Source organism: Falco punctatus, assembly GCF_963210335.1.
Source record: "Falco punctatus genome assembly, chromosome: 5".
NCBI lineage: Eukaryota > Metazoa > Chordata > Aves > Falconiformes > Falconidae > Falco > Falco punctatus.
The window spans coordinates 25859131-25876954 of NC_137584.1; the positions used below are offsets into that span (position 1 = coordinate 25859131).

At 40.5% G+C, this 17824-nt stretch overlaps 1 protein-coding gene across 5 annotated transcripts in view; it reads left to right on the plus strand.

Annotated features, from left to right (window-relative positions):
* The window catches only part of TRAPPC12 (trafficking protein particle complex subunit 12), a 69591-nt gene that overhangs the window by 40723 nt on the left and 11044 nt on the right, over nucleotides 1–17824 (plus strand). For 3 of the 5 annotated variants that reach the window (XM_080387799.1, XM_080387802.1, XM_080387801.1), the window contains exons 8-9: nucleotides 2580–2653; nucleotides 10508–10606. In XM_080387799.1, the coding sequence (XP_080243925.1) occupies nucleotides 2580–2653; nucleotides 10508–10606 (173 nt within the window). Of the gene's footprint in view, nucleotides 1–2579; nucleotides 2654–10507; nucleotides 10607–11907; nucleotides 17818–17824 lie in introns of those variants that run through there. The other 2 variants (XM_080387803.1, XM_080387800.1) reach the window with 2 other exon arrangements.

The window sequence follows — 17824 nt, forward strand, 5'->3', positions numbered from 1 at the left end:
AAGGGTTAGGAAGAAGAGAATCTAATATTGAAGATTTATCCACAGAGATCCAGGAGTTTCTGTTCTTCTCTCCTTGCATCTACTATTCTTCCTTCTGTTCTCCTACTTACTTTTCCCTGTTATCCTCTTTCTGTTGCCATTTTTTTCCTTATTGTCCCCACATTCTTTTTCTTTTTAGCCCTTTAAAACTAAGACACTGATCCCCCTTTAAGGTACAAGGACTTTTTCCTAGCAGTGTCATAGTCCTGTGTCCTGCTGTCTGCCTCACTCATGACTTTCTGGCTCCTTGGTTTTTCCTCTCTGCTGCTGCTTTAGAGCCGAGATGAGCCCAGGAGGAGTCATAGTTAGGAAAGCAGCAGCTAGTAGTTACCAAGGGACAAGGCTGCTGAAATTTGGAAACATCTTTGTATGTCTACTGTGCAGCTGCCTGTAGGTTTAAGACTGCCAAAAAGCCCATGGGACCTTTGCGGAGGCTGTTGACTGCTATTGTCTGTGGAGGTCAGCCAGGTCTGCTCCCCGTGCGTTTCTTTGCTGCATTTGGAGCTCCAGGAGGCAGATAATAGGTTTGGGGTTTTTCATGTGAGACTAGCTGAAGCAACCCTTATTAACTTGATGTGAAGACAGCCTTAATTCATTATAAGGATTATGCTTAGCCTGTAATTTCGTTATTGTTGGTGTATGGAGGTGCCACACCAGTCAATTTACCATGTACATCTCTAGTCTGGAACGGAGTACCTCATTTGCCAGTTTTTCAACAGGCAGAGAGAGTTAGCATTGCACCACCTGCCTGGTAATGCATTCTGTAAGATGCCAATTTTGCAACTTTTTAGTGCACAGAGCTCCTACTGAAATGAATGGCAGTGTGGAGTATAGAGTCCTTGATAAATAACAAGGAAAAACGAATGCTTAGGGTGAAAGCCCGGCTGCATGGACCTGCAGAATGGGTTTCAGGCATCACAGTAGCATCCAATGATCTGCTGTTTGGGTTTCGATTTTGTTTACTGCTTTGCAGGTTTTCTTTAACCCTCTTCTGCCAGTGCTAAGAAGCCTCATCCCACAGCACTACAGAATTTCCAGACCAGGTTCCTGCTCAGTTTATAGCACAGACTGAAGACATCCAGTCTGTCTATTTTGCAGTCCTTTCTGAGAACCGTAGCTGGTGCTGTTCGGTTGTTAACAGGATACCTAGATGTCTCCACTGCAGGAATCGGCATATAATTTGTTGTTACCTAAGTCCTAAAAGGCTGAATGTGGTTACCAAACTGTGAAGGCATGCAAAAAGGAGAGATTAACAGAAGTGAAATAACAAAGGAGAGTTATTTAATTATGTTGAGGTTTTACAGACACTTGTAAGGAGAAAAAAAAACCCAGAAGTCTGTAAAATATTTGCTCATGGTTTACAGCATCCTCTCCATTAATAGCAGTAGTGATGTGTGGTTGGGGGGAATTTCTAAAACAAAAGCTAGGAGTAATGAACGATTTGGGTGGGTGAAATGCTGTATTCAGTCTTGGGCCCCACCTTATGCCCCTCTTTTGACAGTGATAATTTGGGAAATGGGTTGGGGGTTATTTTGTTTGTTTGTTTTTTGTTGGAGAGGATTGAAGGAGTGCTTTTCTTTTTAGGAAGGGGAGTAGACATTTCACTAAGCTCTCTTCGGATTTGTAATGGCATTTATGTGTGCTGAAAGAATTATTTATGTGACCTGCCATTCTTTCATCAGAGACTACATTATTGATACAAATGAGTGGTCTCAGTTATCACAGTCTCTGGAATAGCCTCTTCTCCCTTTCCTCCCCCCCTTTCAAATCATTACAGTGACCTTGACAGCTGATTGACTGAGATACATTTATTTTCCAAATGTACTCAATTAATACTCCTAATGCTTATTTTTGAGGATTAGAAGAATATTTCGAGCATTGATGTATGGTACTGTAACACAAGAGAAAATAAGGATCTGTGTGAACTGTTCTTTTAAAACATCAGGAGTCTGTCTGCAAAGCAAAAGAGAGAAGTCTGCTGCTGCAGCTTTTAATGCCTGCAAGCTCCAAGAGCATGGGGAAAGCAGACAGGCTTGGCAGATTTTTTCCAGTATATCTCTAAGCCAGAGGCAAGCACAAACAGTTCCAGACTCAGCCAGTTCTCACCCTGCGTGTTTTGGCTCTGAAATGACATTTCAGCTGTGTTTGATTTTTGAATTTATCACATTTAATGCTGTAGATTTAAACTGATGCTCATTATCACTTGAATCTTTTTATGCACCTTTTGTTCTGGTATTGGAAATAGCGTGGCTGCTTTTGGTGTTTAATATTTGGCCTGAGCTCAAAGCTGCGTGGCCGTCTGTGTTTTGTGTTGTTACATCATATATGGTACCCAGAGCTGCTTGAGCAGTTCCCTCTGAGAGATGCAGAATTTTCTGTCTGATGGTGCAGCATGGCCGAGAATTAAAAATTGTAGGCTAAACCCCAGTGGTGTTAATGAGGAGATCTTTCAAAATTGTAATTCATAGGACCAATAATTGATGGCAAGAAAGAACCTCTAATTTATTTGTGCAAATTCACAAGCTGCTCTTATTTTGCAGCCTCTGTTCAGCTGTGGAGGTCACGTCTGGGCAGAGTGATGTACTCCATGGCAAACTGTCTGCTAATGATGAAGGTACGTGGGTGGCAGCAACTGCAGAGGTACCGTATTTTCTGGAATAGAATGTCAGAGAAAGTGCAAGAGAATTACTGGTGCATAGATAAGGGAAGACTACCTGACTGTACTTGAAGGTTTTGCTTAGTGAAGAATTAATTAGACTTAATAATGTCTTATTTAATAGATAACTATTTGCATTAATGTTTTTTGTGAACGTATCTGTACTTACTTCTCCCCAAATCATCCTAGAGAACATGCTGTAACAATACAAAATTTGCATTTTTAAATTGAATTTTTCAAACACTTAACTAAATGCTGTAATTAAAAGCAATTATGTGCTCTGTCTTTTTCAAACTGCGCTGTAGGACTGTTGCTCTGTTTGTGAGAGTTAATAGTGCTGTAGCCTTTGTGTATGATGAAGATCCAGAACATCTAAATGCATCCTCCCTTGTCAACCTATCTCAATTGCAAGATATCTTCTTTCAAGCTTAAATCCTCACAAGTGGGTAGGGGCAGAAGAGAAAGGAATAAAAGCAAAAGTAACTAGCTTGCAGTGTTTGGGTTTTTTCCCTTGATTCCTGCTTGCTTTTTTAACCGATCTCTAGTTAATTTAAACTTCACTTTGTATTCAGGAAGTAGAAATAAAACTTATTTTGCTGTCCACCTCATGGTCAGGGAAACATGAATATCACCATTCTTGCAGCAAACTGCTGTTATCCTGAGCTTAACTGTACTTCACAAATCAATTAGCAGCGACAGCCTTGGAGTAGAGCTGTCAGCAGTATAATCTTCACAGTCCAAGATTTGCACTCTTTGTTCCTTGCTCTTTGATTGCCCAAGGTCATGCCAGACCTGACCCTCTGATGTTAACTAAGCTACTTCCCAAATGGGGCTCCATTCTTAATAGTACCATACCTCAAAAAGCATGTATTTTTTAGATAAGTTCTAGTTACCCCAATACTGCTTTACATGAAATGGAGTATCCTTTTTAAGAGAATTAGGGAAAACAGAAATTTCTATTCATAGTGATACTGCAATCAGAAAATTTCTGTCTTGAATAGAAATGATTTTCCAATAAAGCATGAGATATTTTTAAGATTTAGTAAGCATTTGTGCTTTGAAGTAGGTACTTGACATAGGTTCATTTCTTAAGGAACTTTTTCAGAAAGCAAATGGAGAATAGTTGAGTTGTCATACCAAACAAAATAGAATATATAAATAAGAAAGTGATGGTAATATATTTTTCAAGAAGTTCACTTTACTTTGGCTGTGAACTGTTTTTAACACTTTCAGTGTTTTTCTTGTGTACACACAAATCCACAGGCATGCACAGTTCTCACCTTTCTTCTGGTTTGGTCCTGTTAGTGCTGTTTTCTTCTAATAATAGAAATATATTTGTAATTACTGATTATCACTTTTTTGGAAGTGGTACTTCAGAAATACTGCAGCTCAGATACTTCTTAAGACCAATTGTATTTAGGACCTGTCTCACAGCTGTTAAGTTAAAAATTTATGGTTCCATAATAACTTCCAGATTACCCACAAATGCATGTCAATGCGTAATTACTTCCATCTGAAATTTGCATTTCAGTACATTGGCTATGGAGTAGTTGTAAGTCTCTTAGTTTTCAGAAATATCCCTATATGGAGTAGTAGAGAGTAAGATTTTTCGAACAGTCATGTTGTAGTTAAAATCAGAGTACTACATTAAGTTCATTTTTCCACTTATATGACAGATCTTCTCTGAGATAATCATATTGGTTATTTATAAACTTAATAATTTTAAGACCATTTAGACCATTTTAACATGCAGCAATGCTATAATCATCTTCACCACCTTCTGGAATATTAAGTATGAAACTTATTTTCTTCAAATAATTTTTAAGCACACTTTTGTTAATTCTCTTATGAACAGTTATAACAGTGGCATTTAACGTTAACAGTGAAGAGTTCCACTTGTTTATAATGTTTTTGCTGTTGTGTAATACACTTTAAAAACTGCATTTGTTTTTATTCAAGTATTTCAAGTGTATGTACTTTAAAAAAAAAAACTGATTTCATTCCCCGAGTCAGTGCCATCTATTGCCATCTAGTGAACATTTATAATATTGCAATATGCTGATAATTGATCCCCAAGTACTATTAGGTGAATGGAATAACTTGTGCTATTAGTAGATTAATAAAAATAATAAAGTAACTCTATGTGAGATTGGTATAAAGAAAGAAAAACTGATTATCTTTTCCTAACATCTTTCTTTGGCTGAAAACCTTCACTAACATTTAATAGGGAACAATCTTGTCAGGATTGAGGCTTGAAAATATATTAAAAAAAATACTTTGATTAGATTTTGGGCCTATAACTATTCAAATCTATTTTCATTATCCTCAAGTTTAATTAGGTTTATTTCATGTCATATCGCTTCTGCATTATTTATCTGACTCAAGGAATTCTGTTTATGTAGCACGATGATTTTTGTCTTTTTAAATATGGCCTCATTAGTTTCATAGCTAAACATCTAATTAAGTTATTGAGGTGTAGAGATAGATTGTTTTGGAGGTAGTGAGTGAGATGCAAAGAAGTGGTTTGCCCACACTTGTGCAGGAAACCTGTCCTGTCACAAGTCCCCTTTAACCTGGGAAAATCTTTCCTAGGTACTGAATTCTGTCTGCTGTGTCCCTTCATCAGTGTGACCGATGATACAGTTCAGTAGCATTTTAAGGCAGGTTTACTATATTTTTTTCCTGTTCCTCCACTTCTCTTTGTATACTCTTTCTCAAAGGTATTCTACCTTCCTTCTGTGCACCACTATTGGACTTAACCAACTGAAAAAACCAAAGAAATGGTGGATCTCAGGGATATCAACTGAATTGGATTTTCCCATTTCATGTAAACAAGGGGGAACTTAAGGTGGGAGGTAGAAATACAGCAGCAAGGGAAAGGGAGACCATGTAACATGTGTCATTGTAGAATTCCATTTACAAGAATTGTGGGCTTAAGTCGCTATGAAAGTGTACCCTGAATATAGCAGCATGAGGGAATATTCATTTAAAATGCAACTGATTATGTGCATTGCTTCATTTCAACAGTCTTAATAGCAAAATGCCTGTCATTTTACTAAATCACCATGGAAGTGTCTCGAAAACTTTTTAAGTTCTTTTCATCTGAGCTAAAATCGCTTTTGACATTATCTTAGCAGACTTTTACCTCTGAGGAATAAACACTTAAGTACTTTCCATATATATTATAATTGCAGTCTAATTAAAGGCGCATTTTGCACTTTTTAGATTTCTGTTTCAGTGTTGTCTTAGCTTTTGTAGAACTTCTAAAACTTGCCCTTCGTTTAAAAAAAAAAAAAAAAGCATTAGAGTTTATTTTAATTTGGGTCTAATACAATTAAAACTGTACCAAGAAGGAGCTAACAGCTTGTACTAGTGACTTAAGGGACTGATGCCTAAGGACTTTGGTTCTGCTATGATTTAAAGGAGAAGGACGGCATGAATCATTGTCTTTTGCCTAACTGTGCTGCAGTACTGCTCTTTGGGTTCATAACACTCTGTATCGCTGCTTTCATAACCCTTCCACAAGTGTACTAGATAAGAGGAGAGGTAAGTTACCCATGTCCTCTCTTCCCAAAATACAGTATTTATAAACTATACACTTTGTATAACTAAAGCTGATTTTTAGTGTAGGGTTTATTGAACTTACTCTTAGTGTTTTATAGATAGTGGTGATTTATGCTTATTTATAAATATCTCATAATTAATATTTTAAGTACTTAAGGTGGTGGTGAGTGAAACATGAAAATGTGTAACGCAGTGACCATGAAGGGAAATACAATTATACTGCAGTGCATTAAAGGAGAAACAAACCCCATTTTTTATTTTTGTGCAGGTAGATCCAATGGCTTACTAGAACTATTTTGGCTGAGTATATTTTACATTAACTCCAAATTTTCAAAATAAAAGAGGTACTGAATTATAAAACAATAGGCCAGCTCTCATTCATACCCTGAATTGTGTAACTTCAGTCCTTCTTTGGGGATTTTTTTATGAAGGTGTGGAAAATCTGAAGGCTTGTGATCTTCAGAAATTAAAGACCATGACCATAGATCAACCCCACCTTTAAGTCTTATGATCTCAAGCTGTAGTCACTGGGTTTTTTTACTGGCAGTACTTAATATGTTTTGCTCCTCACAACTGCAACTTGTATCAACCAAGACTTTCTTCCTTTGGGAGAGTGTCTATTTATCATTCTCTCAGACAATTTTGCTTGTATCATGTCACATTAGTAAAGCTGGGAGTGAAAGCCAAGTCTTTAGTAAGTAAGACCAAATCTCCTCTACTTTACAATGTGCTCCTTCAGAAGGAACTTTCAGAGAAGATGCTTTTAACTTGCCACAGAATAGTATTAGTCTGTAATCACAGGTAGGATACTCTAGAAATCTACTCCTGCTTCCGTGATGAGGGGGTGAAGACTAAGTGCGTGTGAAACTCACTGTGGGATCCTGGAGTAACTACAAAATTAGATTGTATTTAGAAGCAAGCCTGGATATTTTGATAATGTTTTACAGTTTCATCCTGGCGCCATCCTTGCCTATGCTTAGTGGTGTCTTTGGACATAAGTACCTTAGTCTCTTGTCATCTCCTGGGTAGGAGTGGGGTAGATAAGCCCAGATGCTGTGTGCTATGCCATTGTATGGAGACAGGGTGCCATATCCACATATACAGTGCATAGACTTCTAATGCTTCACCTCTACTCTCACATTTTGGGAGGTGTGAATGTTTACGTACTCCTAGTAATAATGCATATGCTGCTGTACAGTCACGTGATGAGGAATGCAAAAGGAGAGGAGGGTTTCTTTGCCTGAGTAGGCCCTAGGCCTAGGCCAAGGCCATGAAGCCCCTGCAGCATGGGCATCCAGAACATTACTTGGCTGCTTGTTGCTACCAAGTCTGGTTGCTACCTACAGTCTGGTTACTGCCTATGGTAGGGAGCTTGTGGTGCTACAGTTGTGCAAACAGTGGCCTCTCGTGCAGCTGCTTCTGGGCGAGACTTTTCTGCAATTGAAATTGCTAAGCTGTAAACTAAGCTACAGAAGAACTTTTCTGTTTCTGTCAGATAACTGCATGATCTTTTGGGAGTTGGTTTCTGTGTCAGTTTGGGGGTGTAACTGTAAAGCCTCCATCTGTCACAGTTGTGTTATGCATCTTTGTTGCGTAGCCTAAGCCTTAGAGTGTGCATGAGACTGAGTGCTGGGTAAGGGGCAGCTGTAGACCACAGAATGGAAGACAGTGCAAAAACTCAAATTTCATACAAAAAAAATCATTTTTCCAGTAAGCACATTTTTTGCTTAAAGGGATAGAATTCACAGTCATAGCCAATCCTTCGGATTTTATAAATGACACTCTTGCAGGTATTAATACTTTGTACAAGTGTGGATGGGTTTCTTGTAAGGAGCCAGATCAGAGGGTCCCTATTCCAAGTTTTTTATGCCTGCCTAACACAGTGGGACTCCGTGATCAATGACATCCTTTAGTGAGAGCTGTTACAGTGAAAATTGTGTTTTTCCTAAGTCATAAATTCATGAAAAATTTTGGTAGCGTACATTTCATCACATTTGAATTCTGAATGCTAAATAAATCAATTTAAATAAATATATATTTTTATGTATATGGCGTGTTGTCTTTGAACTCTTTCCTTTACCAATAATAAGCATGAACATGGCATGGCACACTAGAATTGGAATCAGCTTTACACGTTAATAATTAACTGTTCAGAATTAATTATTATACCCACAATAAAAAGATTGTTTGCAAAAGAAACATCCTGCAGAGTGCCTCCTGGGCTGTTTAAGTCAGCCTCTGCTATTATAGGACATGTAATTTCTCTCATATACAGATCAGGCTCCAGAGACTTCTCTTGATTTTTTGTGTGTATGAAACAAACGGTATGTTCAAATGGTGACCTGGTACACAGGTCAAGTAGAATCATAGTATAGTTTGGGTTGGCAGACATATTTGAAGGTCATTAGTCCAACACACACTCCCTGCAATGAGCAGGGACATCTTCAACTAGATCAGTTTGCTCAGAGCCCCATCCAATTGACTTTGTATGTTTCCAGGGATGGGGCATCTACTACCTATTTGGGCTACCTGTTCCAGTATTTCACCACCTTCACCATAAAAAATTTCTTCTTTGTATCTAATCTAAATTTACCCTCTAAGTTTAAACCTATTGTCCCTTGTCCTATCAGAGCAGACCCTCTAAAAAAGTTTGGACCCATCTTTCTTATAAGCCCCCTTTAAAAACTGGAAGGCTGCACTAAGGTCTCCCCAGAGCCTTGCCTTCTCTTCTCCAGGCTGAACAACCCCAACTCTGTTCAGCCTTTCTGTATAGGACAGATGCTCCAGCCCTCTAACTGTTTTTGTGGCCCTCCTCCGAACCTGCCCCAAGAGGTCCATGTCTTTCCTGTGCTGAAGACTCCAGAGCTGGATGCAGAGTTCGATCCTTTTAAGTGTGACCTCAAGAAAAAAAATCCATTACACCTGGAGCACATTGCCGCCTCAGACTAAGCAGGAGATGAAGAAGAAGTACCTTTACTAGGAGCTGTGACCACATTAGGGACAAGTTAAATGAGTACTATAATTTGACCAAGAAAAATGGTAGGGTAGGGAGTATCCCAGGTTGTCTATGCGGTTTTGAAAGATGTCTTCTGCTTCCTAACACCCACCACAAATTCTTACATTAAGTTGAAGGGCAAGACTGTCGGGAAGCACCATATTACTATATCACAGAGCCCTGTATCTTTGCGTATACTTCACTTTTATAAGCAAAGGCAGGCTTTCTCTGTCTCTGCTCGGGATTTCTCAGAGAAGCTATAGCTGAGGCTTGTGCAGCCCCATGCCCCGTGAATGTACCTTCTGTAGCTCTTCCAATCAGCTTAGAGCACGTGCAGAGTTTCTCATGTGTGCCTGCCAAAGACCATGCAGCCAGGCTCTAAAGGTCATTTACTGCCCAGATCACTGAATTACTGTGGTTTAACCATGAAACAGCTGGACTGCAGTAAGCAGTCACATGGGCATTTCTTTCCTGTGGGAAATGGGACCATGATTTTGTTTAATCTTCTGTCACTGGTCATTATCTGGAGGGTACAGTTGTACTGCAGCTTGAGCAGGCAGAACTCAGAGCTGCCACTTCTTTGTTGCCGGCATGGGGGGTTTACTTGCAAAGCTTTCTGGAGTTCAGAACCAGCCCACCGCTCACTTAGTTTTAGCCCAAGTTGGTTTTCTGTTTAGATTACCTGGTCATTTTCCTTTTACACAGTATGGTAGAAGGGAGCAAGGGTTTGGGCGGAGGGGTAGAAAAGGTCTTGTTTCCTTTGGCAGTAGTGCTAGTTTATCATCTGAAAATGTGCATGAGTTGCAGCTTCTGTCAGAGTGTATTTTTCACAAGTGAAGAGCATGTACACAAGGAGTTCCCGAAGCTTCAGAACATAGTTTGTTAAACCACGTAAGTTATACGTATATTTGAAACTTGAGACACCGTATAACCCAGTCACACACAAGGCTTTTGATTTTCATCTTAAATCACTGAAAAGTAGCAGTTCAGATTTTTTGCTCTTGACATCTAGCTACCAACAATGTGATTCAGTTGCGGGGGGGAACACAACAGGAAGATCCCCTGTGTATGCAGTTCCAGTATAACTGAGAAAAGATCAGCTACTAGTACCTGCAGTGATAGGTAAAAATTCTGTCCCGCTGACACGTTGCAATTACTTTAATTCTATTTTAATATGTTGTTAAAAAGAAGAGGACATAAAGGCTGAGGAATGCTGAACTTAAATATCTGGTTGTGTGCTTTTCACCCCTTAGGACTATGTGCTTGCTGTAGATGCTTATCACACCATCATCAAATATTACCCACAGCAAGAGCCTCAGCTGTTGAGTGGAATTGGAAGGATTTTCCTTCAGGTATGCATTTTATTCTAAATCTACCAAGTAATACTGCTGTTGACAGCTATGTAGTGAATAACTGTTGCATTTAAAACTATAGCTATTTCTATAGGGCATATATCAAATTGTAGAGGCAGTGGTCAAAACAAAAAATCTACCACATGGTAGTCCGTAAAGATAGGCAATATAAAGTATATAAAATATACTTTATATATATATAATATATATAAATAATATAAAATATAATATTAAATGTACATTAGGAAACAAAGAACATGGTGTAGAAAATTATGCTACTACTTTGATTAAATAGCAACATTCTGCTTTCCCTAAAATTAATGGTAAAGCTCCCATTGACTTGAGTGATCCAGGGTTTCACTAAAAATCTCATTTCTCACTGCCTCAGACTGCTTGCAGCTCTCAGCCCCACTGTATAACTGCCATCTTCATCTAGAAAAAAATTAAGTTTCTTTCTTCTGTCTGGGTTATATCACTGAGAAGACAGGGCAGGGCACATTAAAAAAAAAAAACAGAATTGCACAAGTATAAGTTTCCATGTAGCTACGTACTTACATAATAAGTAAAAAAAAAGATGTAAGTACAGTAGTACGTTTCTGTTTACCAGAAAATTATGCATTTGAATAATTAGTACTTGATTGTTTTATTTTTTAGTATATCACAAGTTCTTTGCAGTTCTTTCATATTTGTGATACTGATATTTCAAACTGTTCGGTTTTTATCTACTTTCTGTTATTGTTTATTATAAATCTAATTTTGAGCTGTCAAATATTTGCAAACAATCTTATTTGTGGCATTCATGTCATTAAATTGTATAGAAATGGAGTAATTTACTCAATAGATGATTAAATCATTAATATTGTTTCCAGGATATCATAGAATGTCATTCAAACTCAGTTATGGATTTTTGGTTCTCAGCAGGAGTATGTTTTGACAGTGTAGTAGACATGTTTGTCTTTAAAAGTCTCTGGTTTAAAGTGGATCTCCATCACTGTAGAACAATTTTATGATATTGGCTGTGTGCGTTAATTATTACCTAACTAGGCAACCTCATAAGTATGCTTATTAACAGAATCACGGAATGGTCAGGGTTTAAAGGCACCTCTGGAATCATTTAGTCCAACCCCCTGGTAAAGCAGGGTCACCCACAGCAGGTTGCACAGGGTTGTGTCCAGGCAGGTTTTGAATGCTTCCAGAGAAGGAGACTCCACAGCCTCTCTGAGCAGCCTGTGCCAGGGCTCTGGCATCCTCAAAGGAAAGAAGTTCTTCCTCATACTCAGAAGGAACCTCCTGTGTTGCAGTTTGTGGCTGTTGCCGCTTCTCCTGTCGCTGGGCACCACTGAGAAGAGCCCGGCCCCATCCTCTTGACACTCGCCCTTAAGGTACCTGCAGGCATTGGTAAGGTCCCCTCTCAGCCTTGTCTTCCCCAGGCTAAACAGGCCCAGCTCTCTCAGCCTTCCCTCACAGGGGAGATGCTCCAGTCCCCTCATTGTCTTGGTATCTCTCTGCTGGGCCCTCTTCAGCAGTTCCCAGTCTCTCTAGAACTGGGGAGCCCAGCACTGGACACAGCACCCCAGATGTGGCCTCACCAGGGCAGAGCAGAGGGGCAGGATCACCTCCCTCCACCTGCTGGCCATGATCCTCCTGATGCACCCCAGGGTCCCACTGGCCTTGGCCACCAGGGCACACTGCTGGCCCATGGGCACCTCGCTGCCCACCAGAGCTCCCAGGCCCTTCCCCGCAGAGCTGCCTCCCAGCAGGCCAGCCCCAGCCTGTACTGGTGCGGGGGGTTATTCCTGCCCAGGGGCAGGACCCTCCACTTGCCTTTGCTGAACTCCATGAGGTCCCTCTCCGCCCAGCTCCCCAGCCTGCCCAGGTCTCGCTGAATGGCAGCGCAGCCTGCTGGGGTCTCAGCCACTCCTCCCCGTGCTGTGTCACCAGCAAACGTGCTGAGGGGACACTCTGTCCCTTCACCCAGGGCACTGGTGAATCAGTTGGACAGGAATGGACCCCGTACTGACCCCTGGGAACACCAGGAGCCACAGGCCTCCAGCAGGACTCTGCACTGTTGATCACAACCCCCTGAGCTCTGCCACTCAGCCGGTTCTCAGCCCACCCCCCTGCCCACCCATCTCACCCACACTGCCTGAGCCTGCCTGTGAGGGTGTTATGGGAGACAGTGTCAGAAGCCTCGCTGAGGTCAAGGTAGACAACATCCACTGCTCTCCCCTCATCTACCCAGCCAGTCACTCCATCAGAGAAGGCTATTAGATTGTTCAGGCATGATACCCCTTGGTGAATCTATGTTGACTACTCCCAATAACCTTCTTTTCCTCCTTATGCCCAGAGATGATGTTGTAGTTTAAGCTGGGTCAGCAACCAAGCACCACGCAGCCACTCTCTCACTCCCCCCTCACCCAGAGGGACAGGGAAGAGAATTGGAAAGGAATGTAAAACTCAGGGGTTGAGATAAGAACAACTTAATAGGTAAAGCAAAAGCTGCACACGTAAGCAAACAAAAGCAAGGAATTCATTCACCACTCCCCACCAGCAGGCAGGTGTTCCCCCATCCCCAGGGAAGCCGGGCTCCATCACACATAACGGTTACTTGGGAAGAGAAATGCCATAATGTCAGGTGTGTGTCCCCTTCCTTCTTCTTCCCCCAGTTTATATACTCAGCATGATGTCATACGGTATGGAATATCCCTTTGGCTAGCTTGGGTCACCTGTCCCGGCCGTGCCCCCTCCCCATTCCCTGTGCCCCCACAGCCCTCTTGCTGGCAGGACCCAAGATACTGAAAAGTCCTTGATTTACTATAAATGTCACCCAGCAACAACTAAAAACATCAGTGTGCTGTCAAAGTTGTTCTCACACCAAATCCAAAACACAGCACTGCACCAGCTGCTATGAAAATTAACTCTGTCCCAGCTGAAACCAGGACAGATGACCTCCAGGATGAGCTGTTCCATCACCTTTCCAGGGATGGAGGTGAAGCCGACCAGCCCGTAGTTTCCTGGGTCCTCCTTCTTGCCCTTCTTGAAGACTGCAGTGACATTGCCTTTCCTCCAGCCCTCAGGCACCTCTCCTGTCCTCCGTGACCTTTCAAAGATGATACACAGTCGCTCACCAATAACATCTGCCAGCTCCCTTAGCACTCAGGGGTGCAGCCCATCAGGGCCCATGGATTTGTGGGTGTCAGGTTTGCTTAAATGATCTCTAACCCAATCCTCCTTGACAAAGGGAAAGTCTTCCTTTCTCCAGACTTCCTCTCTTGCCTGCAGAGGTGCTGTAAAAAATGGTACTGTGCATGATACTGTTGGAAATACAGGTTATTAATAGTTGGGGTCTTACTGGGAAAATGACTGGGTACATTACTGGTACTGCCTTGCTGACAAGAGTGTCTGCCCTGGTGTCACACTCTGCAGTCTGTTAGTAGCTTGGTTTGCTATAGAAAAATGTTCGCTCAGGAGGAAAGCATCTCTTAACTTTGGAAAGTATTACATCCATCCGATTTCAGAAGTGGTGTTCACAGGCTCCGTACAGAGTCACTCGAAGTCACTGATCTCTGGGATGTTGGCTGTGACAGCAGGCCTTTAGTATTCAGTGGGTTTACTGTCAGAACCGAGCATAGCAAAAAGGGAGTATGAGGAGTCCTTGTTATTTTTTCATGTGATTCTAGATAGTAGTTAATAAAAAGCATCACTTCTAAACACAAATGTTTTCCTTTATTCTGGCACCTTAAGGGATAAATTCTTATTGTTGGGCACATTGTCGTCTTTTTGACAAAATCTTCGGCTCTATCTGGAGGGTGCTGTTGTAACAGATGCAAGATTTTGACGTATTAAGAGAAATAAGGAGTGCACAGGTAAACAAAACCAAGAAATTAAAATTGAAGAAAGATAAACACGTTGCAGGCCTGGGCACCATCATTTTGGTAAGATTACTGTGCAGTATGTGTGTACTGTTGATGAGACACTCTGTGAAAAAAAAAATCAACAAAACATCTTGCAGGTAAAGTGGGAAAGCAGTTTTCTCATATTCAAATGTCACAGCTTCTCAAAAACAGGTAGCAGTTCCCAAATAACCTCAGACTGTTCTGGTAACTTTGAACATTATCCAAGAGAGGCATAAGGGAGCCAGATTTCAGCTGCTTATCAGTCCCAGGTACCGTTTGATAATAGATACCACACATACGAAACAAAGCAATAATGTAGAATGAAGTGTAAGCCAGGAGTTAAATAGAAGAAAAGGTAACCTTTTTTCAACATATAAAACCTTGCTTTGTGTGTGATATTTTTTTTTCTTAATTAAATAGAGTTTACTAGTTTAAGGCACCACGTCTTCTTTATCTTAGGATGTAGTGGGGCGTAAAGAGGCCTCGGTCTGATGTACAGCCTTTAGCTGCTACCTGAACTTCAGTGGGAAGTGAGGATGGGAGAAGTGAAGAATGCAGGAAAAGACAGAGGCTATGGCAGAGAAATTATCAGAAGCACTGTAACTCTGTCAGTGATCACTTGACCTGTAAAATAGAAATTCACATGAAACGGGGAAACAGCGAATACATTTTAGTCTCTAGGATTATATTGTGTGTTGACTCTGCTTGCTGGCTGACCTATCCAAAATTGCCATTTAAGTAACGACATTAAAGAATTTACAAAGTGGAAAGCTGCCTGACCTTACCCTCTGTAACAGATTGCTGCAAAACAGAGTTAAAAGCAATAAATAAATCATAGGAGTACTTAAGAAAAATAATCTTGGTTTCCAGACAAACAACAAACTTAAGAATGTTGGAGGCTTCTTGTTAGAGGATATGATTATTAGAGGTTAATGGAGGAATTTTCATTTTTATTCAAAGTGCTAATTATTATTAGATACTGAAGTCATGTTTTCTGAACAAAGTTAAGTAAAATTAAATTATGAAGACCACTTTAACATTTTAATGATTAATTAAAACTAATTATTTCTTTTAAATCTTCTGCCAAAAAAGGGGAAAAAAAAAAGAGCAAAATGTTTCCCCTCAGTGGGAAAAATGAGAATTAAAAGTTTGTAATGTTTGCTGAGAAGATAGAAGATGCGGCTAAGAAATGAGAATTCTTCATGATCACAAATAAGGTGTGATTAGCCTCAAGGCGTATTAGATTTGGACTCATCAAGCTCCCAATGGAGCAAACCGGTAGCTTCCTTTAGAAATTGATGGTTAATTGATGGTCTTGTGGTTAGGAGCTTCCTAATTTTCAGGCTACAGATATTCAAGGACAGACTCATTTACATTTGTGCCTTTAGTTAAATGTAATTATTTTCTTGGTTGTTTAGACCTTTAGTGGTATTTATAGAGAGAAATTGTATCCTTTGCCATTATAACTGAATGTATAACTTTTTAGAATTAATGTTTGTTTTGCTTGAGTCCAGTTATGTAACATCTGGGAGAAGTGCATGTGTTTCATTAGGTAAGCTGTTAATGGGCATTCCATAAATGCTGGTAGATGGACAGTTGCATCTTTTGAGTGCAGCGTTCAATTGGATCACCCCCTAAATGTAAAGAATAATCATTTCTTCGTGTTGTCAAGGGAGAAGTCTTAACGGTTAGAGGTAAAGCGGTATCTGTTATATTAGTGATATTAGTAGGGCTTTGGATACTGCCACTGTGATACTCCCATGAGCAAATAGGGAAGAAATCTAGATGAGATCTTAAGATGGGTGTCTGAGAAGTGTACTTGGAAAGTCATTTGCTGGTAGACAAGAAGGACTTGCTGGATGATCTTTTCCACAAGGATCCCTTTGGGGTTTGCAGTGCTTGTATTCTTTGGTTAGGTGCTTATATGATGAAATCAGACGCATGCTCATAAAATGTACAGATGATCCCAAGCTGGGAGTGGTACAGACACTATGAAGGGCAGGATCAGAATGCAAAATAATCTTGACAAGTTGAGAAACTGAAATGTGACATTGGCTGTGATTCTAACAGCAAAGGCAAACTGCTACCAACAACAGGGAGTAATGCACAAATACAAAACGGGAAACAGCAACAAGGCGTTGTTCTGTAGAAAGGAATTAGGCTAAGGGTAAGCGAACTACGCATGGGTAAACAAATGGGACTTCCAAAATACTGTGGCATAAAACCAGACAATATTCACATGGGAAACATAAAGTAATTGTTCCATTCTCACTGCTGGTGAGAGATCAGTTGGAGTGTTGTGACCTCTTACGTGAGCACTTGGGGAGGATGTGGAGTAATGGGAGAGTTCAGAGAAGAACAGCAAGAATGAGCAGAGAATCCTGGAAGCATTATCTATGAGAAAGGGGTGGACACTGATTTGCTTGAAAACTGATTCTCATTCTAGAATAAAAAACATAGGGGAAAGTTCTATAAAAAATGTCAAGTATAGAAAAGGCTGTTAAAAAAGAGGACTTGTACTATTCTCCCTGACCACTATGGATAGAGAAAAAAATTGAGGTAAAAAGTGCAGCAAGATAGACTTAGAGTGTATTTTGTAATACTAAGGGTATTTAAGAATTCTGGAATAAGTTTCCTAGGGAGGCTGTGTACTATTCACCATCTGAGAGCTTTAAGTAGACTTCAGTGCATTTGTCACAACATTTCTGGTGATGTGGTCCTGTTTTTGAACAAACAGGTGATCTCTTGAGGGCACCTTGAATCTTCCCTGAGCACCTGAGGGCTGCCTGGTTTCCGTGGCTTTATGCTCCTGGACTAGTTTAGTTTTACTCCCTTCGATAGATTTATTTTACCCAGTATGAAGTTTTCCATCTCCCCAGCCTTAAATTAGAAACTCTATTGTGAAACCTTACCAAAAGTATGGGTGGCCTTCATGAAACATATGTTGTTAACTTACTTCCCAAAGGGGTCGTCTTCGATTTATTATTTTTTTTTTCATTTCAAATAGCAATGTATGACATATCCTTAGGTGAAATACCCCCTCCTTTCTAGGAATCCTCTTCCTCGTCCTCCCCTCCCACAAAGTCTGTTCCTCTTTATGCCACCTTTCAAGTCCCTCATTCCTTCAGTCTGCACGATCCACTTGCCAGTATTTTTTAGTCTGCAAATGGACTGTCTTCCCCAACACCCTCAGTGGCCCGTTGCACTGAGGTTTTCTGACATGTTTTGGTGTGACGCGCTGAACTCATCGTGTGGTCCCTGGCTATGACCTGTAAGCTGTGGGTTAATCGAGTATGGGTCCTACGCTGCGGTATTCCCGTTC